The sequence below is a fragment of the Scaptodrosophila lebanonensis genome, unplaced genomic scaffold (assembly GCF_003285725.1).
Source record: "Scaptodrosophila lebanonensis strain 11010-0011.00,11010-0021.00 unplaced genomic scaffold, SlebRS2 tig00000061-arrow-pilon, whole genome shotgun sequence".
Lineage (NCBI taxonomy): Eukaryota > Metazoa > Arthropoda > Insecta > Diptera > Drosophilidae > Scaptodrosophila > Scaptodrosophila lebanonensis.
In genome coordinates, this window is record NW_022060554.1 from 9,188,542 (window position 1) to 9,209,864 (window position 21,323).

Here is a 21,323-nt window from a genome sequence, read left to right on the forward strand (position 1 = left end):
CGAGATTAGATTTAACTCGGTTTGAAAATTAAAAATGTTATATATGGTTACACGACTTTATTCCATTTAGCACGATCCATTTAGCATATGAACAATGTCTTTTGTTACACGGTTTTTTTACACGTTTTATTCTGGAACCAATCAACCGTGCAAAAACAGAATTAGGGGTATAATACTTAAATCTATTAATTTGAGTAAGGAATTTAAAGATGTTGTGTATTGAGCAGTTTTTATTTAAAAGTAATGTTGGCTACTTTTTCATGTCACAAAAAAAAAAAAAAACAGTTTCATCCCATAGTCCAATTACTTTGCACTATTTTCAATTTATTTGTGAAATTACTTAATTAGTAGTTGTTTGTTCAAACTGCCTAGTCATATACAGGTGTAAGTACCTTATCACTGCTCTGAACATTTTCGGTTCATTTTCGACTGCAAATAAAAAACTGTTGCCGTAATGTAACATTATGGGCATTTATTTCTCTTCAAGAGGCCCTTGCTCTTGAAAGTGTTGGCGCAGACGCTAACGTCTCTTGTCCGCTCCCCATCTTGCTCTCCTCCGTTCCCCGTTGCGTTGTATTCCGTTCAGGCGCATAAACAACTGCCGCAACATACATATAGTTGCACGGTTCGCATAGTCCATCCCGAGGGGGTCAAAAAACGGGCATAAGGTTGGGACAGGTGGGTCATAACCAGCCCTTGCCGGTGGCCAAACATACAGACGTACATACTCGTAGAGGCAGTCAGTGTTGGCAATGGCAACAGCTTTCTCTTTGTGGATGTAGTCTCCGTTGGGTGCGTTGTTTGTGCTGATTCCTTTGGAGCATTGCAAAGTAAATCATGACAGAGTAAGTGTAGTGGTCCCATTAACAGGGATTATTATTTTATCAACATTAGTTTTGTTCAGTCAAGAAGGCATGGAGAGAGGCAGGCTACTATACTATAGGCAGGCAGACAGGTGGCTGCATCGAAGAGCAGCCTCGTGAGCGTCGTGAGCAGCGATGCGAGTGAGGCGTATGCTCGTTCTGGGATATTGTTTACACGTGAGAACGACAACATGTGGCGCTCCGTCCACCACCCGCCCGCTCTCTCGTTCGCATCTGCGTCCGTTTGCTCTGCCAGCTGTTTGGTTGAACTCACAAAGCCGATGGCTGCGCTGCTGTGCACCTTGTTGTTCTTGTTGTTGTTGTTCTTGGTGTTCTTGTTGAGGGTGCGCTGTATAAGGCGATTGGGCGATTGGGGGAGAGCCGTGCTGAAAGCCACTTTCAATTTTATTTGCGCTCATAATGGAAAAATTATTGAGCGCTTGTGTTCGTTCTACTCGTATTGTTGTTGCTGTTGCTGTTGTTGTTGTTGCTAGACGATGCGCTGAAATGGATTGCTCATACGCACTGTTGCACCTGAAGAGCACTTCATGATGACGTTAGACTTGTGTTGTTTTGGTCTTTTTATTTTGTAATTTTTTATTTTCATATGAGAAACGAATTCTAGCGTATAATTTAATTAGGTTACTAGCTAATTATCAACAAGAATTTACACTTACATAATAACTAAAGGTAGTAATTATATGCTGCTCTCTAACGGGGCAAATTGTCTTTGCTCGACTACACGGGCTGTGGCTATACATGTATGTATGTACATGTCATATGCTTAATTTCTACAGCGAACTACTCAACACACTCGTATGCATAGAGCGGAGCGAAGGGACGTGGTGTGCAGGGTTGCTATATATGTGAGCGTTGGTGTGTGTGTGTGTGTGTGTGTGTGTGAGTGTGAGTGGCGGCTGGTCGTATTGTCATGCGTTTTGGTCACTTGGTCAGTTGATGCTCAATTGGGCTGCACCTCGCACACAAAATATGTCTCAAAGCTGCACGGCGAGTCGTTCCACTTAAGGCCCTTGCCATCACGGTTCCATAACTCCAGGCAGTTCTCCTCCTCGCCATTCTCGTAGCGGAAATTGTTCGGTTCACCGGCGTTCCAGTTGGTAAATGTAATTGGGCGACCCGTGGCCATCCAAAAGAAGTTTCCTTCGTCGGCTAGATCTGTGCCGGAAATCCAGAAGTGCTCGTGGCCCAAGCCTGTTAATGAAATGTAAGCATAGACCGTAAATTAACAAATATACTTGTATGTTCGCAAGTCAGTGCACCATAAACGGATTAAGACTGGCGTAATAGTTAGTCGTCCATATGGGCAACTGGGGTGGCGTGGGCGCCCACAGACAGCGGTCACCGATGCCCTGCCATCGTGATCGTCGTACATTCACTTTTTGGCTTGTTTGGTCAAGCCTCGACCGAAACACACGAAGTTGTTGCAATTGTTCATGTTCATGGTATGCACTAAAAAATTTATGCAACTGCCATAATGCCGCAATGGAAAGTGTGTATGTATTGTTGAAAGCCATGACGTGGTCGGGGCTAACAACAGCTAACAAAAGAGCCCACTAAATGAGTTAGTCCAAACCTCCCTTTTGTCGTCTATGGTGTATTACTCTTGGTTTCTTTTTGGTTTGTTTGGCTTGGCTTTCAACTTCCGCGTATTATGGCTAGAAAGTCAACGCGCCCAGACATTTGAGTGGCGGCGTCCACCAATGGTCATTTATCAGGCACTTTTGATCAGCTTTTAACTGATTTGCTGCAAAGCGACGTTGACGCTGCACGTCTACAGCCTCTTTGAGTGCAGTTCACATTTTTAATGGAACTTTTCGATTGCTTTGCAGCTCGTCGCTTTTACGGATATTACTTACCAAAGTCGCGTATGTGTTTCTCCAGTCTATCGTTCTCTTCCTGTGATGAAATGCTTGCCAAGTGCATGCCATGATAACGGCAATATTGCGTGGCTTTAAACCAATTTGCCTGCAAACGAAAAGAAGGAGTATGTTCGTTTAAAAAGAGTAAGCGTGAATTGCATCAAAAAGGGCTCTTAACAATCAACTGAAGTTACACTTTACGACCAGTTACACTTTATTCAATTAGTGTATAATAGTGCCAATAAAGAAAACAGTTTCGTTTTCGATGTTATGAAGACAATTTCATCACAGAAATGGGAATGTGGTCTTAATTATAGGGAAAGGTCTACAAACGCTGAATCAGATCATATACAATTTACATAAGCAGTAATGGAAATAAAATTTGAATAAATTAAACTATGTATTTAATTCACATCGTACCAGTAATTATTAAAATTGATTGAATAATGTAAATAATTTTCCCACAACTTTTCTGCTTTCGGTATAAGTGTAAAGGATAAAACAGCATATTTGTTTTTATTATTTTATTGTAGATTTTAAAGGAAATCATACAAGTAGTTTCCAAAAATTGAAAATGTAGTTAATAGAAGCATTAGAGCAAGTTATAATGACATAATGTTCTATTACCATATGTAAGTGTAGTTTCATTGTGCCTTGCTATTTTCTTTAAAATGAGTTTCTTGATTAAAGCAAACAGTTGTTTTAGATTACGATTCAAGGAATGGCGTTACTTCAAAGTTGAAGTTCTCATTTGATATAGTGTGGTACGTCTTTTTTTACGACAACTTTACGAAGTTTCTGAACATATTCGTAATACTATAATAGTGTGAAAAGCAATTTGTGGAATAGTATGTACCAACATGTTGAATTAAATTGAAAGAAGAATTTCATCAAATTTCTATATCCCATCATCAGAGAATCAGGGCCGTCTTTAACTTCTTGATTCACTTTTACTTGTTCCATGTTTTCTGCACTTTCGATGACAATAACTTCTAGTGAAAGGCATTTCCAGACCCCATTACAGGTTAATGATGAAAGCGACACACATGCCTTCACATACGAGTCCAAAAGTGTGAAGAAGAAACAGAATTAATTGCCTCTCGGCGTGGTATGCCCTTTTTACAGCCCCATAAACACTTTCGGCATCTCAGCTGTACGGGCAACATCCGACTTCACATACACTCACTCACTACAAATTGGCATTAAACATGTCTTTGACGTGTCGCTGGGTAGAGGGGGGTACTGGCAGTGAATAATAGGAGGTGGTTGAAGTGGCCCCTTTGAAATGCGCTTTATTCGCGCACAATTACGTGCAATATAATTAAAGCAAAGTTAATGGCGTCTACGTTGCGGCGGACCGCATGTAAGCCGCCAAACATGCTGCTCCTGCTCCTACTCCTGCCACTTGCCTCCTAGCAACGACTGAATAGTTCCGTAATCGATTTACGTGCGCATCACCTGGCGCACCTTCCCACACTTTCCCAACACTCTCACCCACACTCACACACACACACACACACACAGTACACAGTAGATGCGCCTACAGAGCAACAGGATGTGGGCTAGTAAGTGCTTTGGAGCGTTGGTGGTGCCACCATTAGAGGTGCCTGCATCAATATCAAAACGACCCAGAGCTGGGCCGTCCCGCTTTGCAAATTCCCAATATTTACTCCGATTCGGGAAACGGGCAATCAACACAGCATAGCAGTCTGCACTTAGCATACTCGCATACTATTTGAAAATGGCGAACAGCGCTTTCATCTAATTAGCAGCGACAGGTGCCAAATGCAGGCATCAACCCCGATTCGTACTCCCACGCACTACATCGAAAGCCATTAGTGTTAATTAAATATAAAATAGTGTGCATGTACCACACGGTTATTCGAAACTGGATATTGTAAAGCTGTCCCAACAGTTTTGACAGCGACACGCGCCAAACTGAGTTTTAGTTTGTGTTTTCCTTTTTTTTTGTCACTAATTGGCTTCGCATGCAAATTGAATTCCACACACGTGGCTGTCCAACTCTGCTCCTTTGGTTACCCAGCGGACCTTTGAATAATTCAAAATAAAACATAAAACGCTGTCAGCAAACATTTCGATTTTATAGCCGCACGTCTGTTTGTCGAGATTTGCGGCAGCTGCCAGCTCGGTCCAACAATCGTACATAAATATATGTACTTGTAGTACGTATGCCATTGCGGCCAAATCGGGGACAGAGTGATAAATAAATTCAGTTCGAATTCTTGGTGCTCGGACGCTTTAAGTGATTACAAAATCATTTGACAATGTGGGATTTCCATTAAAGGTTTTGCCTAAGTCTAATAGAGGGAACCCCAAGAAATTAATGTATTGCAGTCATTAAATTATTTTGCTGGCTTAATGGAATAGTTTCTGAAAAGTTGTCAATTTATTCGAATGAGTGGGGTAAACTGTGTTTCCATGATTTATTTCCAGAAACGGTAGAAGAGATCCTAAGAATAGCCGAAAGTTGTGGGATCGGAATTAAAATAATTGTATATGTATAATAAACCACAAGTTTTATATTCCTACTATGGATTATTGATTATTAAATTATGCCAAAATATTGAAAATTAAATATATTTCAAATCATTATTTAACTTTAACATAACTATATAAAGAAACATATTTCAATAATTTAAAAATTAAAAAGTAAATGGTGATTTTTTTATTTTGTTGTCCACGAAAACAGTTTCATAGATTATGTTATGTACCTAGTATTAAAGTGTGATTTTGCACTAAATATAAACATTATTATAAAGCTTTTCAGTCCTTATATTGAAGATAAAATATAAAGGTATTAAATATAACAGTTTTTGCATGTATAATATAGCTACTTGTGTTTTCAACAAAAATTCCTGCGATTCTTTTCTAGATTAAATTGTGGAAAGTTTTTTGAGTGGCTTGGATGTATCCTGACATTGTGAAATGACTCCTGACACTCTAATTTGTTTTTCCGCTAGAGTAAGCGAGAGCAAATATTCTCGCATAAGAGTATGTGTATATTACTAAATGGGAGATGCAACTAATGCAATAATTCTATATGCCCAGCAAGGAAGAGAATGCTCTGCAAAAGTATCATGAATTAGCCACGTTAGGTAGATCATTGAAAGCTCGGCTCTTATTAATACGATACAATATGTGTATACACATACTATATGAAATAAATATTATATATTAAAAATTACTTTTTAAGCGTTAATTTTATTTACATATGTATTTCTTACTCAGTAATAAAAAGAAGCCAATATTTTTTCTCCAAATAAAAGCAAATTTAAACATAATTTTCCTGGACGGCCTTAGTTACTCTGGCTATTAATAAACATGGCAAAAATGTAAATACTCAAATGAATAAAACCTAATTCCGATAAAAACTCAAAAAAGGGCAAGTATTTAAGTTATATTGTATATTGAACTCAATAAAAGTTCCTTGGGTATAGTTTTTGTTTTCGGAATTTGAAAAGATCTCGTATATCTCCCAATATTTAAAATACATTCGGGTATAAGTATTAGCTTTTTAGCAATGTAATGAATATTGAAACGGAAGCTCTAAAGCAAATATTTACGAAAATGCTGAGGGGAGCTGCTGATCTTTATTAAACAACGTGCATACCAAAGTATCCCTTTCTGGTTTTGCCACATACTTGTATTGGTGAAATTAATGGAAATAGAATTAATATGCCCAAATCAACGATTCATTTCAACTGAACAATTGGGTCTGCAAAAGGTTATTTCTTTGTTACGCAGAAGTTGTGTTTTTGGACATAAAATTGCATTTTAATCATCCACCAACATTCATATTTACTGGACTTGGCTCCGTGTGGCCATTACCTAAATAGGAAGCTCTAAAAGGACGTCCAAGCTAATCAAAAGGCATGTACCACTATTCTGAAGGACATGCAGGCCAACAGGCTGAATCTCTTGTCCGAAATAGTTCTGAATCGTGCAAAATGTTTTGTTGATTCGGTAGGTGATTATTTTGTGGACTGAAGGCACTCATTTAGCCAAAATATACATTTTATTTTTAGTAATTATAGTAAATGAGTAATTATAACTAAAAATAGTAATTTGAAATATATGTGTTTAAATTGTTTCAGTTAAGACATCATTTAAATCACATCGCATAATTGTGCTAATCATAGCCCATAATAAGCCATGGTTTTAGACGGAGCTCGTATCTCAATGACAACGGCTTCATTCTTAAAACAGAAATCTACATTTTGTGAGTGATTTAAATTACAGCAGACCAATTAGAGGCGACTAAATGTATTTGACATACAACACACTGTAAGACACGAGAATTTTAAATGAGTTGCTTAACGTTGGGGTTTTGAAATCCCCATCCGAACCGAGATCGAGACCGAGATCGCTGTTGACTCAGCTCGACTCAGCTTGGGCAATTAGCGCCACTCGTTTTACGCAGGCGCCCCGACCGGAGATGCAGAGCCAGAGCCAGAGCCACATTAAGAATGAACCGATGGCAATAGCGTGACGTTTGCAAATTAATTTTGAATATATGTAAATTGTTGAAATCATTTGCATTTTTACACACGCATTGCTAATTTTGAGTTCTTTTCGAAACAGTCCATTGCGCAATCGATGACCGTGCCAGGCAGACCAAGTCAACGGCGATTTAAACTGACCACTTAACCAATCAAATGGCCAATACATAGTTACCAATTCTAACTGTTTTCGGGGATATATGTAGTAGTATGTATGTATTCATGGCTAATTAAATATGCCATAACAAAATACTCGCTCGTAAAAATTCATTTAAAAAGTGGCTAGCTAATTAAAATGTCAACGTTCTGTGCAGCCATTTAAAATGCAAAAATTTAAATCGCAACCACTCGAGTTTATTCAATGATGGCTAATTCGATAACACACTCTACTATATCAGCTAACTGTTTGTGGGTGTGATACAGATGTCGATGGCATCATCGATGCGCCATATGCGACTATATATCGTGTGTATACTGTGTTATAATGGATTTCAATTCATGCAATTAAGAGTTTGTTTATTTGCTGCATTTTATTTGATTGCTTTCAAATCCACCGGCCATTCTATTGGGTGGCATTTCAGTCTAAATCGTGTTCCCTAATCTGAGCCGCTGTAATTAATGTGACAATAATGAATTCACAATTAATCTCTCTTTCACATACTACTATAGGAGTATAGTCACATACAATATGAATGTTTTATTAACAGGATATTCCAAAAATTAATTACTGCTGCTCTTTTGAATATTCGATTTATATGCATGCGAAAAAAAATCACAAATTCATGTCACTTAAGAATAAATGTTGATTAAACATTTAGTCTTAAGCTTTTGTTGTGGAGGTTTATGGATTATAATACAAAGAAATTCATTGGGATTGATTTAAGTTGCTGCGAAGGCAAAATCAACTTATTTATAGGCTCCGCCTGAATGGGTAGCCGCACAAGCAACAATTATAAATTTATTGTAGTTGACCAGCTTCGAAAGGTAAACATTAATTCTTGGTGTTTTTATGGAGCACGTTTTCAACTTTCGTGAAAACTTAGAATATTAAGGATTATATAGATTATATCCATACCATCAAATATAATTTATAAAATTAATTAAATCATTTTCGTGTTTCGTGGAAGACAAGTAATGGGGCCTTCAATATTATAGATAGTCCAAAACCGTAAGAGTGACTTTCTAGAGGGGTAATTGAAGAATGTTGGATTAAGATGAAATCGTAAGGGAATTTTTTAAAATTGAAGACAATTATGGTTAAAGAATAAGAATGCTTTGCAAAAAGCTTTTTTATTTAAATACATGGAATCGATCCACATAACAGTGCTATAATAGTTACAAAAATCTTCTTTATTTCAATACATACTATATATGTAATATATGCTATATTCACTGTTATACCTCTTTCTAGGAATTCTTCTCATGGCAATATTCTAATACAAATATTGGTGCCAATGGCTGCAATTGATTTGGCAGAAAGCCGCAAAATAAAGTAAAACGTTTATGCCAAACAACGTGTTTGCTTAACGAAGATACTCGTTATGTGACAGGGATGTTTAAATAATAATAATAGAGTTATTCCAGTAGTAGGTTACTGATAGGGAGTTTTCGGAAACCAAACCAAATCTAAGGCTGAATTAAAATGAATTTCTTTAGTTTGTACTATATATGTAATATATGCTATGTTCACTGTTATACCTCTTTCTAGGTATTCTTCTCATAGCAATATTCTAATACAAATATTGGTGCCAATGGCTGCAATTGATTTGGCAGAAAGCCGCAAAATAAAGTATAACGTTTATGCCAAACAACGTGTTTGCTTAACGAAGATACTCGTTATGTGACAGGGATGTTTAAATAATAATAATAGAGTTATTCCAGTAGTAGGTTACTGATAGGGAGTTTTCGGAAACCAAACCAAATCTAAGACTGAATTAAAATGAATTTCTTTAGTTTGTTTGTACCTCATAAGCAAAGTATCCTGAAAAGCATATTAAACAAAACGTTTTAAACGTAAATTAAATACATATATAATTATATATACATATACTCTTGTTTTAAATACCATCTAAATCGGCCAATCCTAAGACAAGTTATTGACAAAACAATGTACAGCAGCCAGCACGTCCTTTATTCTTCAGAAGAGGTTTTTGTGGGTATAGTGAAATATTACTAACGAGTCTGCTTGCATTTTCTCTTTAATTCTAAAGGAGATTAGATTATTTCAAATATATGTATATCACCTGCAGGAACCCACCTTTAATATCAGTGCGATATTTTTAGTTCGATGCGAGCATGATGGACATGATATTTGAATTTCTAAACAGATTGTTACCTACGGATAAACCGACTGGATAAAACATGAATAATATAAAGTAGATATCGTTTATTAGTCTTTGGTTATTAGACTTGTTGGAAAAGCTACGGTTTTGCTGTGTTGCCGTATAATACGTCAGTTAAAAAATGTTTCTTTAAAATTATTCGTCAACTGGATGCTAGGTCTGAACAGCTCCTATGTGACAAAAGGACAGTCTAAAACACTGCAATAGATACGGGAGATATGGGATAACCTAAATTTGGAGACCATGTAGCTCCAAATAAATATGATTGGCACGCAAGCTGGCCAGGCCCCTTCCTGACGCTTACCAAGTACTCGGCTCAAAAGAAGACAGCCGGTAGATCAAAATAAATTAAACTAAAAAGTCCTTTAATTTATCAAATAATCTGTATTGCTGTAACTTCAATAAGTTGTGTTAATTTGGAGGCCGATTCGCAATAATAAAAAAAAAACAAAATGAAAAAACTCTCCGATATACCCCTCTTTGATCCCTTAAAAAGCTCCAATTTAAAGCTACACACTACTTGGAATCTTTCAGGCATCGTATTATCTCAAGAAGGTCGACAATTAGACCTCCCCACTATATTGTTGTAAGTCAATCATTTTGTCAATGAAAAACAGTTACGAATGCCATTGAAAACCATTTGAATGAGATGATTTTTAAAATATGTTTTTAATTACAAAGAAATACAAAGGCAGCGGGAACGAAGCGCGAAGACGTAAATTTATAGCTTAGCTTTAAAGTTCAAGGAGAACGTTTTAAAAATAGGAAATATGTATATATTTTTTTATGTAGATTCCATAAAGAAAACGCAGCTACATTGACGAATTTGCATACCTGTCGAAGCGGCTAACAACTAACATCTAACGGCCAACTGCCAACGGCCAACGGCCAACGATCAATGGTTCGTGCGTCAGTCGCGGCGACGCGTTTTGGGTGCGTTTTAGACGCGATTTCGGTAAATAGTTATAAAACCTTAGGCCTTTGTTTGGCTTTGACTAATTTGATTTTGATATGAATGGACGCATAAAATAAACACGCTGCGTCAGCAAAATCGACGGTGTCGATGCGCAAAGGCGCACGCGGCGGCTCAGATCGTAGCCATGAACAAGTGCTTTGTATATCCAATTTATGGCCGAGCTGGCATTGAGGGACGTGAATTCTGGGGCAAAGTCTGTGGATTTTGGGCGTGTAGTAGCAGAAGCTAATGTAAATACTGGCTTGATGGTTGATGAACAAAGATGCGCTGCGCTGAGCTCGAGCACAGCACAGCACAGCAAAGCTGAAGATATATTTAAATGTCGCAGATCAAGAAACTTGTAAAATTCCATATGCAATTTATTGTTGGAGATCTGCGCGAATTTGCGGCAGAGGTGGACGTGCAGACCGGATCGTATCGGCGTGGACCGTTGCAGTCCGTTGTTGCACATACTTGTATGTATGTATGTTGTTGTAGTATGTGGAATGTGGCTTACCTTGAAGAAGATGCCGAGGTAATAACGCTTCTCGCCGAGTTTCAGCAACGGCATCGTCCATTTGTTCGGCGTGTACTGTGACTCGTCCACACAGTTCGGGCAGTCTAAAAATAAAAATACAAGGCATGTATAGTACATGGGTATGAGCACGGGTATCAAAAATGAAATAAAGGAGAATTTTAATAGTAATTTTATTGGCTTAATCGCCAATTCAAGGCTTTCTTTCTGTCTTCTGGCCATCTCCCTTTATTTCGCCATTTGACCAATTGATTAATTGACGTGATTTAACTTTTATTGATTTCGCTGACTCTATGGATATAAATTTGCAATAATGTTAAAATAAAGCATTATATAAGTCGTCAGTTAAACGGCTCAGACAACTAAAAAGAAAACACTGACAACGGCTGTTTAACTAATTGCGCTTTGATTGAATTTCGTTGTATAAATTGAATTATGAAAGACAATTGCAACAAACTTGCCGCCTTGCTGAGAGTTATGGCCGGAACAGGTTGTGGGAACAGCTGCCAAGCCCGTCAGCATAATTGAGAAAGACGCAGCCACAACCCAAACTGGACTGGAGAGGAACTGCTGTGATCTGTGATCACAGATCTAAAAACGTGTTGTTTGGTGCTTTGTTTTTTGCCTTTTTGCATAAATTAAAAGCGAACTAGAACTAGAACTCGAATGCATGTAATTCGAGGTCAGCTTGTTCAAAATATGTGAAGGTCAATTTGGTTAGCGCTGAGAACTTTGTAAGATGGTGGCAAACATTCTTAGGGCCATTAAACATTTCGCGTTTGCACAAGTATTGTGTTGTTTGTTTTGAATAATGACGTCTCTTCTATTTCGGCATCAAAATTGCGCAAGCGTGTGTGAAGCATAAAACAATAAAATGACAAGAAAACGCACCAACAACATTTTCGCTAATGCTGTTTATTAATCATTCAAATGGATGCCATTATGACCCAAGGCCGGCCAACGACGGCCATTCAAAGTGTGGGCGTCGCCGGCTGCCCGAAAAACACATGCACAGTTATTCACATGCATATCACAATTTACATCGGCTAACGGGAAACTACAAAAGACAATGTGTGTATGTATGTAGACATACACGTACACCATCATAAAACACCTCAAGTGGGGCTCTATAAAACGAGCACAAGTAAAATAAATCATCCACCAACATAAAAGGGGATTGCAAACTTTGACAGTTTTTCTGGCATTAAGTGTATATTTTATTTGTTCAATGGAGATGGATCGAGGAACTGAATACAGGAAGGGCTTTCAAAATAAATTATTGGTGTATTTGCACTTCCGGCAACTGTTCCAAAATCTACGAAATTTCCAATCAAAGAGGATTAAGAACCAATCACTTTGACGTCTTAAACGATCGCAATGGGGTTCACATTTTTTAGGTTTCTGCACAAAAATTATGGAACGGGCACACCGGTTTTGATTTAACACGGTTTGAAAATTAAAAATTTGTATTTGGTTACACGACATTATTCCATTAAGCACGATTTAAAATAACATCTGATCAATGTCTTTTTTTACACGAATTTCTTACACGACTTTTTCTGGAACCAATTACCTTGTAAACACAGAATTAGGTGTATTTTTATAGTATTATAATAATGATTTGTAATAATCAGCATGGCGAGAAAAAATCCTCTATAGACAGGTCCGTTCGTATATTTAAATGAACATCTAGCTTTCGGAAATGACTGGTATGTCTCTCTTTCTAGAGTGTCTTCTAATGCCTTGCCAACACAAGTTCAATTTATCTCTAATCGTTTTCTTATTTATCTCTCATCTGATTTGATGAAAATTCCAATTCCAATTCCTTGATAATTAATCTAGATGAAACTACAAGGTGCTTTCCAAAGTAAACAGGACTTTTTGAATCTAGCGCCCCCTGCTGGCGCTATCTATATGTCGGCTGATGCGTTGGAATCTGCTATCTTTATCGATTGTCCTGTGAGAATTTCATGACATTTCATCGATTGGAAGTGAAGTTATTGCGTTTTAAGTGTCAGTATGTTTGTGTTATCCGTGCGAAAATGAGCTTCGAACAAAGAGCCAACATTAAATTTTGTTTTAAAATTGGTAAAACTCTTACCGAAACGTTTCAATTGATGGAAGAGGCTTATGGCGATGATTGCCTATCCCATAGCAGAGTGCACGAGTGGTTTCAACGTTTTCAAAGTGGTCGTGAGGACATAAATGACGATCAAAATGTGAGCCAATCAAAATTCGTGATCACCGAAAATTCCATCGAAACTGTGCGTGAATTCATCAAAAATCAACCGAAATCATCATTGAAATTAATGGAAATGGAATTGATCATCTCCAAAACATCGATTTATCGCATTTTGACCGAACATTTGGGCTTACGAAAGGTGTGTGCACGGTTTGTTCCGCACAAATTGACTGACGACCAAAAATTGCTCTCATCGATCGACGCTTGTGATCGATTATTTGACCAAAAATCACATTTTAACCATTAACCACTCGCCGTATTCATCTGATATGGCACCGTGCGACTTCTACCTTTTCGGAAAAATGCATTTGCCCATGAAAGGAAAGCGTTATACAGACGTAGAGGCCATTCAAAAGGCTTGCACCGGCATACTGGCAGCCATACCGGCCAACGAGCTAAAACACTCGTTCGACATGCTTTTGGATCGTGCAAAAAGCTGTATTGAAGCAGAATGAGACTATTTTGAATAAAATAAATTGATTTTGCCGAAAAAACCATTTGTTCTGTTTTTTTTTTAAGTCCTGTTTACTTTGGAAAACACCTTCTGAGTTCCTAACTCCAACATGTTTATAAATTCGCAGTACCACATTCAAAATATACGACTTGTGACGAAATTTGGGTTAATTTATTTGACAATTATTTGCTTCAGATGAAATAAATTACATTCAAAACTGAAATGTTTGAAATTAAAGTTGTTAAATAAGCTTTAAGCATTAAAAGCATTCCGCATTTTATTTTATTTTTATGGATAACAGGAAGGGGGTACGTAAAAGTACATTTCAGCTTCAACAACTACTTCTGTCAAGACTGGTTGTCAGTTTGTCAGTCGGTCAGTCTGTCAATCTATCAATGTGCAGCAACGCTTTCGCTGTCGTGTCCAATCATGCAAGGCGCAACGATTTTGTTAAAGGCGCCAGACACTTATAGCCAAATTGCTAATTGGCAAGACGACTGATCGGCTGACCGACCGGTTGGGAGCAAACAAAGGTGTCAAATGGATTAGGTTAAAAGATGCTCAGGAAGCTTCCGATATTTGCATTATAATTTTATTTCTGATTTGGGATTTTGTTTGAGCAAAACTTGTTAGAACATAACTGTGAAATTATGAATACAATAGTTTAAGGAAATATGTATGCATTTATTTTGTTTCTGCTGCCACATTCATGTGCGAGAATTCTGGCTCAATTTTATGGCCATTTAGCCAAACCAGTTTAGCCTCAAGTCAAATATTGTTGCGGCCGGTTCAAGCCAATGCCAATGTCAATTGAGAATTAGCCCGAATTAGCCCACAAAAGGTGGTTTATCGCGAAATTCCAGCGGCAATTAAACGATAATTACGCAAGGCTTTGCAGATTTGTTGACCCGTCCCGACTCGACCTCGATTTTGCAGTTGAATCTGTCAATGTGGCTTTCAGCAGCTGCTTACGTTGTTAATTAAGAAATATATGTATGTATGTAAGAAGCAGGATTTAAATCGCCCATAAAAAAACCCACGGTGTATGTTAATGGCTCGAAAAAAAAATAATAACAAGTTGGTTGACATTCATCGCAAGGGCCCACAAATTATTTCACTTTTTTTCCTGCTCAAGTTTCTAGATTTACTTCTTTTAATCGCGCTTTAATATTTTACTGCCAAAATATTCATTTTAATAAAATGAAATATTGCGTAATTTTTTTTTTAAATCGAAACAAAAGAATTTAAAACTTCGAGTTAAGCATATATATTTTTTGCTGTCGCGGTTATATATGGATATATCTGCTATTAATTAGATAAGATTGTTTAGAATGAGAATTCTTGCCTTTTGCCTATTTATCATGTGATTTTTTAAAATTGTGACAAGTTTGACAAATTTTATTAGTTCTCTTGAATATGAACAATAATTTGTCTACTTCTGATATGAAGGGTATGATAAAAATACTTTGTTTTAAAGAGCGACTTGAAGAGATTATTGCCCAACACATGTTTTAAAAGCCAAAAAATTCCACTCACTGCGACATCTTACTTCTATTTGTATTTGGCTATAAAACTATTATCTATGTTGTGGGGTCCTTCTTAACATTTATTGAATTAACTTTGCCCTTCGTTAGAGTGGCTACGAAAAAATTTTCTTCTGCGATCTATTTAATGTAAAAAGTATTTTATAACTTGCCAACCGCAAGTTTTGTTTTAGCAGGACTTTTTTTTAAGAAAGTAATAAGTCCATAACAAAATCTTTAAAATCACAGCTATCTAGAATTTATCGTTTCAGTATTGAAAAAGATAATAAATAAGGAAATAAAAATTAATTAGATTTTTTATATATACATAAACATTGACATACTAGAACTTATTAATCACAACAATAGCATGCTTAATAAGTTTTAAGTCCTTAGAAACCTTCCTTGTATTATCGAATAAATGAATTAGTTCTCATACATATTTAACATGCAAAAGTCGCTTTAACATAATAAACAGTATAGTATTTTCAGGAACTGTTTGTTATAAATTAAATTGATGAGAACAATCAAAATTTGTACACTATTATTGAAGAAGCAAGACGAGCTTGTTCGAGAAAATGCAACCAGTTTTAATTTGGTGTTAAAAGTTGTCATTAATACGTAACAACTTTTAAACATTTTTTTGGGTACCCGAAGAATTTGATTTGCGCTTTTTTTTTTGATGTATTACTACATTTTTAAATATTTAGTAGTTTGTCACTTTGTCTTTTGGTTTTTAATTGATCGATGGCGCATCTGGCTGAGCTATAAACTTCAAAATTAATTGGCATCTCGAGGCGTCTCTTCACACTCAACGCAGAGTCAAATATACGAGAGCACAAATAAATCACTGGAATTCACATAGATATGCGGTAGCATAAACAAACCTTAATATGCAGAGTATACAAATTTCAAATATCAATATAAATCTCTTTAATTAAACGCTAAATGCCGCACAAAATAAAAATAAAAGCTTTGGCGGTCGAGTTTGGAAAGTGAAAGTGAATTTTGATGCGATTTCATCGGTCGTTGGCGTTGCAGCCGGAAGGACGCTGAACACCAGCGACCAAAACAAAGTTACGCAATATGGACCAAGCTGAATATACTTAAGTGCATTTTTTTCGGAGCTACGTACCAGCGACAGGACCCGTGCTCTTGTTCGGTGAAGCGATTAAACTGCCGAGCAATTGAAGGTAAATTATCACAGAAACGATTAAATACTTTTGCATGTTTAGGCAGTTGAATTTGCTATTGTTGTAGATATTGTTGTTATTATAAAAACGATTTCGGAAATCGCTGTTGTTGTGTTGATAACGTTCGACGTGAGCGCACTTTTACCCAGGAATTCCGAAAAATATGAAAACAAAAATTTCGCTTTTTATTCAAAGCATTTTGTTAACATTGTTGCGCGAGCTATGTTGGGATCTGCCATATGAACAAAACAAATTTATATTTATGAATTTTTTTATGAGCATTCGATTGTTGAGTTGAGCAGAGCCGTAGCAAGCTTATCTTGATCGCGACGGTATCTGCGTAGCCGTCGCTCGGCCGAAATGAAATCGAAAGTTGCCAAAAAATGCTATAGGGCCGCAGCAAAAAGATCTCGTGTTGCGCATGTGCGCCTAAACTGACCGTTGACGAAGAACTAACATTTTCGGCCAGCGTCGATGCCGAGTAACGTGAGCCACGAGGCGACGCGGCGCGCAGAATCGCAGCGCTGGCTTGCTGAGAGCGGCACAGCTTGCCGAACTGGTTCGTGAGAGCCCGATTGGCAATGAATGGGAGCTAAAGCAGGAGATGGGCCGGCAGTTTCTCAGTGGATGCTGAGATAAGAGCGCACCAACTCGTTTGGTGGGGCTTCTTTTTATACTCTTCACTGAAAAGTCTACATACATACAAGTATATTGTTTTGGTATGTAAGTTTGTAATACCCATAAGGAAGAATGATCATACATATGCATATAATGAAACAAATATAGATTTAACGAATCCAGCTCGCTGTATCGAAATTCACAGTTTTAGAGTCTTAAAGGGTATACGGCTTCGGCGCAGGCGAAGGCAACTTCTTAGCTCTTTTTACGTTTTTTTTGCTGATGTTGTTCGTCTGTTTGTTTGTTTCATTGGCCGGCTGATGGTGTGTAAAGCAGCACGAACTGAAACGCTCTAGAGATTAACATCCGACACCCCATGTATGGACAGCGCACACTTGTCCCAGCATGCAGCATTCATTTTACCGTCTGTCGCTCGTCTTCTGTACGTTGCCGCTGATGCTGCTGTTCGTCAAACAGTCGACGGTGTCGCTGCCTCTACCACCTCCCTTTCCCTCTGCCACCGCTGACCAAGGTAACCTTAGTCAAGCGTAAACATGTCCAAGATACGATTGAGTATTAACAGCAACTGCGGTTTTAACTCCGTCTAGATATAAGTTGCAGTCTCTGTGACATGGCGAAATAAAAACTAGATGTAGCCATTCCAATAATTCTGGTTTCGGTTTCGATTGCTCGTTTCGAGTTCTTAGAGGCGAGAGCGCTGCGTTCTGAACAATGGAGCGGGTATCTTGGGGGTCTGGGATATGACTTCATCTTCGCCGTTCAAATGTACTAAAACGCGAGCTTAAGTTTCTCTGCTGACGCATTGCATGTGCGACCAATGACCATTTAAGTCGCGCAGTTTTTGTCTAACCTTGACATATTAATCATTGATGAATTTACTTGGAAACAGTATAAACACTGGCCGTCTCTCATTAGATGGGTGACCACCCAAAATTATTGTACATTACATTGATAAATGATTTTTTAATCTAACTTTGGCCCATTGAAAGCAGGGAATTTAATTTAAGATCTTATAAGCTTAATTAGACGGTAAAATATGTACAATAGAGTCATAGTTTTAAAATTCGAGATACTTTTTCATTTGTCGAGAACAACAAATTTTTGGTGAGTGTCCTATACAAGTACTTAGTAGTATATGAACATTCTTTACTAACAACAGCAGTTTTGAAAAAAATCTGATACTCTTGTTTAGACTCTGGTCTACTACGATAAATATTTAACATCTTCTTCTGAACCTGAATGCCATTTCAACCGAATACATGTGTATTCCGTTTTCAAAGTATGTAAAATTGAATCAATATACAAGATAGTATTATAAAATTTTTCGGAGTGAAATATTCACCATTTGTCGTATCCTTTACGATGTATAGCTTTTAACATATCGCATGCAATGAAATCTTACACCATGTTTATTTTGGCGGGCTATAATTACGTTTTGGGCATAAAAACTGCTGAAAAATGACGACCACAAAATGGAAAAAATAAAATAAACCTCTTGTCTAAATACCAAATCAGCATCAACTTGAGCTCAGGTCCAAAGCACTCGCAATTCGAGCCACGCAGCTTCGACGATGCAGCAGGCCAAGTGTTGACCGCAGCCGGTGGTAGCCACTTGTGGCACTTATTAGTGCCACCGCAGCCGCCACTGTGGCATTTGCATACTTATTGTACTGCCAACCACAAAGATTGTTTTTGTTGGTGGCCAACGATTCTTTTTGTAATTCTCCTCCGTGTTTTGCAAGCTCTGATACTTGATGTAAAATAAGAGGCGAATGAAACAAGCGTGCGTCTACTTTGTGGTTCTTCGACTCGCTTGTAGGCTAATTAATTAAATGTGTTTAGAAGAGTCAGCTAACAAGGCAGAATCATGAAAACAAGGGCACCACCCAGTGCTGCGCATTTTGAAATGTGTTGTGACTTTGATTTGATGTTGATATTTGGGCGAGCAACTATTTCTGGTTCCTATCGAAACCAGATTGTGCGTGAATAGTAGTTCTTAAAATATAATAACAAACCTCTATAACATACAAAAGGTTTTTATTATAAGCGAAGCAGAGTTCATTGCTATCACCATCAAGGTCAATTTATATACATTTTTTCATTTTTTAATTCGAACAAATTAAACTAGGAATTTCATAGCAAAGTCGGAAGTGTGCAGAATCGGTTACAGATGATGAAAAAATCATTAGAATTGTGACGTATGGAAATATAATGGACACACTAATCGCGCCTTTCAGTGTGTACATATGCTTGTGATGATAGTTAATGATAGCCAATCAATGCGTCAATACACCGCCCTAAGGCGCAATTCTTTTTCTTTCGATTTTATCAAATATGAAACACGCGTTTTTTTTTTTGAAAACATGTTTTGCAAAATATTATCTTCTCGTCTTTTTATGTTCAATACGAGTCGTTAGCAAGCAAGATTCTGTAAAGTCTGATGAATGTTTGATGGGTTATTAATATCTATTGAATTCCTCAGCTTTGGCATTTAAGCAGAAAATAAAAACGATATGAAGATCCGTCTCAAAAATATAGTATTACACTACAGAAATATAAAAGGAGAATAGTGGTATAAGTTCACTAAATATCTAAATATCAAAAGGAAGAATGGTACACACATACCACATATTATATCAGCAGAACATTATAAATCGATAATGCGATATCTGTCTGCCTTCAATTCCAAGCCTATTACTCTGAAACTTTGCACCGATTGCTTTTCCTATAGTTCACAGTTAATATAATTTAGTATAGACGAAAGAGATTGTTGTACCTGACATCATCTGTGGACCACTTATGACCAAACGTGATTAATAGGATAGATTCGTGGTTTATTACACCATGAAGGAAACATATTTATAATATGTACTTGTATAACATACTAGTATGCATGCTCGTTAATTCATTGATTCGATGTAATTGAAGTGAATTCAACTAACGAACTGAAGTGTAACATCGCACAACTTAACGCCACTTCTGTTCTCATTTATATACATAACCTGCCGTTTTGGCACAAATCGTGAGCTTTATTGTCTATCATGCTAATCTTATCTCAAGTGCTTGTCGTATTTAATTTGAAGAGCAAAGCACGAGTAGCGCAAAAATTCCACTTGCGCTAATTCGTGGTGCGGAAATAAAGGAATTGCGAATCAGACACACACACACACACACACACTCACATATATATGTATGCTAGTGGCAGAGTTATTGGACCAGTTCTAAAGTGTCGAATAGTCGCAGGCGTTTTGTGCAATGCAAAAAAAAAAAAAGCACGCGCAAACTTTTATGGCACACACCTTTTGTGTGGAATTGGTGACTTTATATTGTCTCGAAAAACGCAACATGGCTGGCCATAAATTGTATGTTGAAGCGTTTAAATAAAATGTCGGCACCATCAACTGTGTCTTGTCAGACACGTACATATGTATGTACGTATTATGCCCTGGTCAGTTAGTAGAGGAAAAGGAAGAATCGGCCTCGCAGCCGGTTTGGGCAATGAAAACAAGATAAATAAATAAAGTTGAGCATTCAGAGTAAAATCATGTAAATAGGGTGCCAAAATAAGGCATAAATTAAATTTAAACATTGCCATGGCAATCGCGTAAATGGCCGCCGCGTTGGTGTAGTTGCTTGAATTATTTCGTGCATTAATCATACGCACTGTATACCCGCTGCTCCGCTAAGTGCAGCTACTGAAATTAAGCACCCAAATGCAGAAAGCTGTGTACCCTTTATTAAGCATACTCGAAAGAACATCAACAGAGTTGTTTCAAATAGTTAGTTAGGAAAAGTAAAATCAGAACAATTTCATTTAAAATAAATGTGTTTAATGTACGAAGACAAGACAAATTTTTGAAACGCCAAATTCAGATTCGCTAAACAGTGTTCGACTGTGCAATCAATTTTCTGTTGCATAAAACCGATATTTAATGTGATGAAAGTGATTTGATTTGACTCATTCAACAAACTGCTAAATTTTAATTGATAAATATTTGTTGATTCTGAAATCGATTCTTTTTTCCGACTATAAATAAATTGAATACATTTTAATTAACCTTATCCATCCTTTTTTACGTAACCTCTTCATTTTGTTGTTAGTTTACAAACCATTTAATAGAAAAGTCGAATAAATTTAATTATATCTAATAAATGCTAGTGTATATATACCATAATC

At 37.1% G+C, this 21,323-nt stretch overlaps 1 protein-coding gene across 1 annotated transcript in view; it reads right to left on the reverse strand.

Moving 5' to 3' along the window:
- Window positions 1-1,530: 1,530 nt before the first annotated feature.
- The window catches only part of LOC115624517 (macrophage mannose receptor 1), a 30,540-nt gene continuing 10,747 nt past the window's right edge, over window positions 1,531-21,323 (reverse strand). The window contains exons 3-5 of the mRNA XM_030519232.1: window positions 11,078-11,181; window positions 2,741-2,849; window positions 1,531-2,075 (exon numbers count right to left, since the gene is read on the reverse strand). Of these exons, the coding sequence (XP_030375092.1) occupies window positions 1,825-2,075; window positions 2,741-2,849; window positions 11,078-11,181 (464 nt within the window). The 3' untranslated portion in view covers window positions 1,531-1,824. The remainder of the gene's footprint in view (window positions 2,076-2,740; window positions 2,850-11,077; window positions 11,182-21,323) is intronic.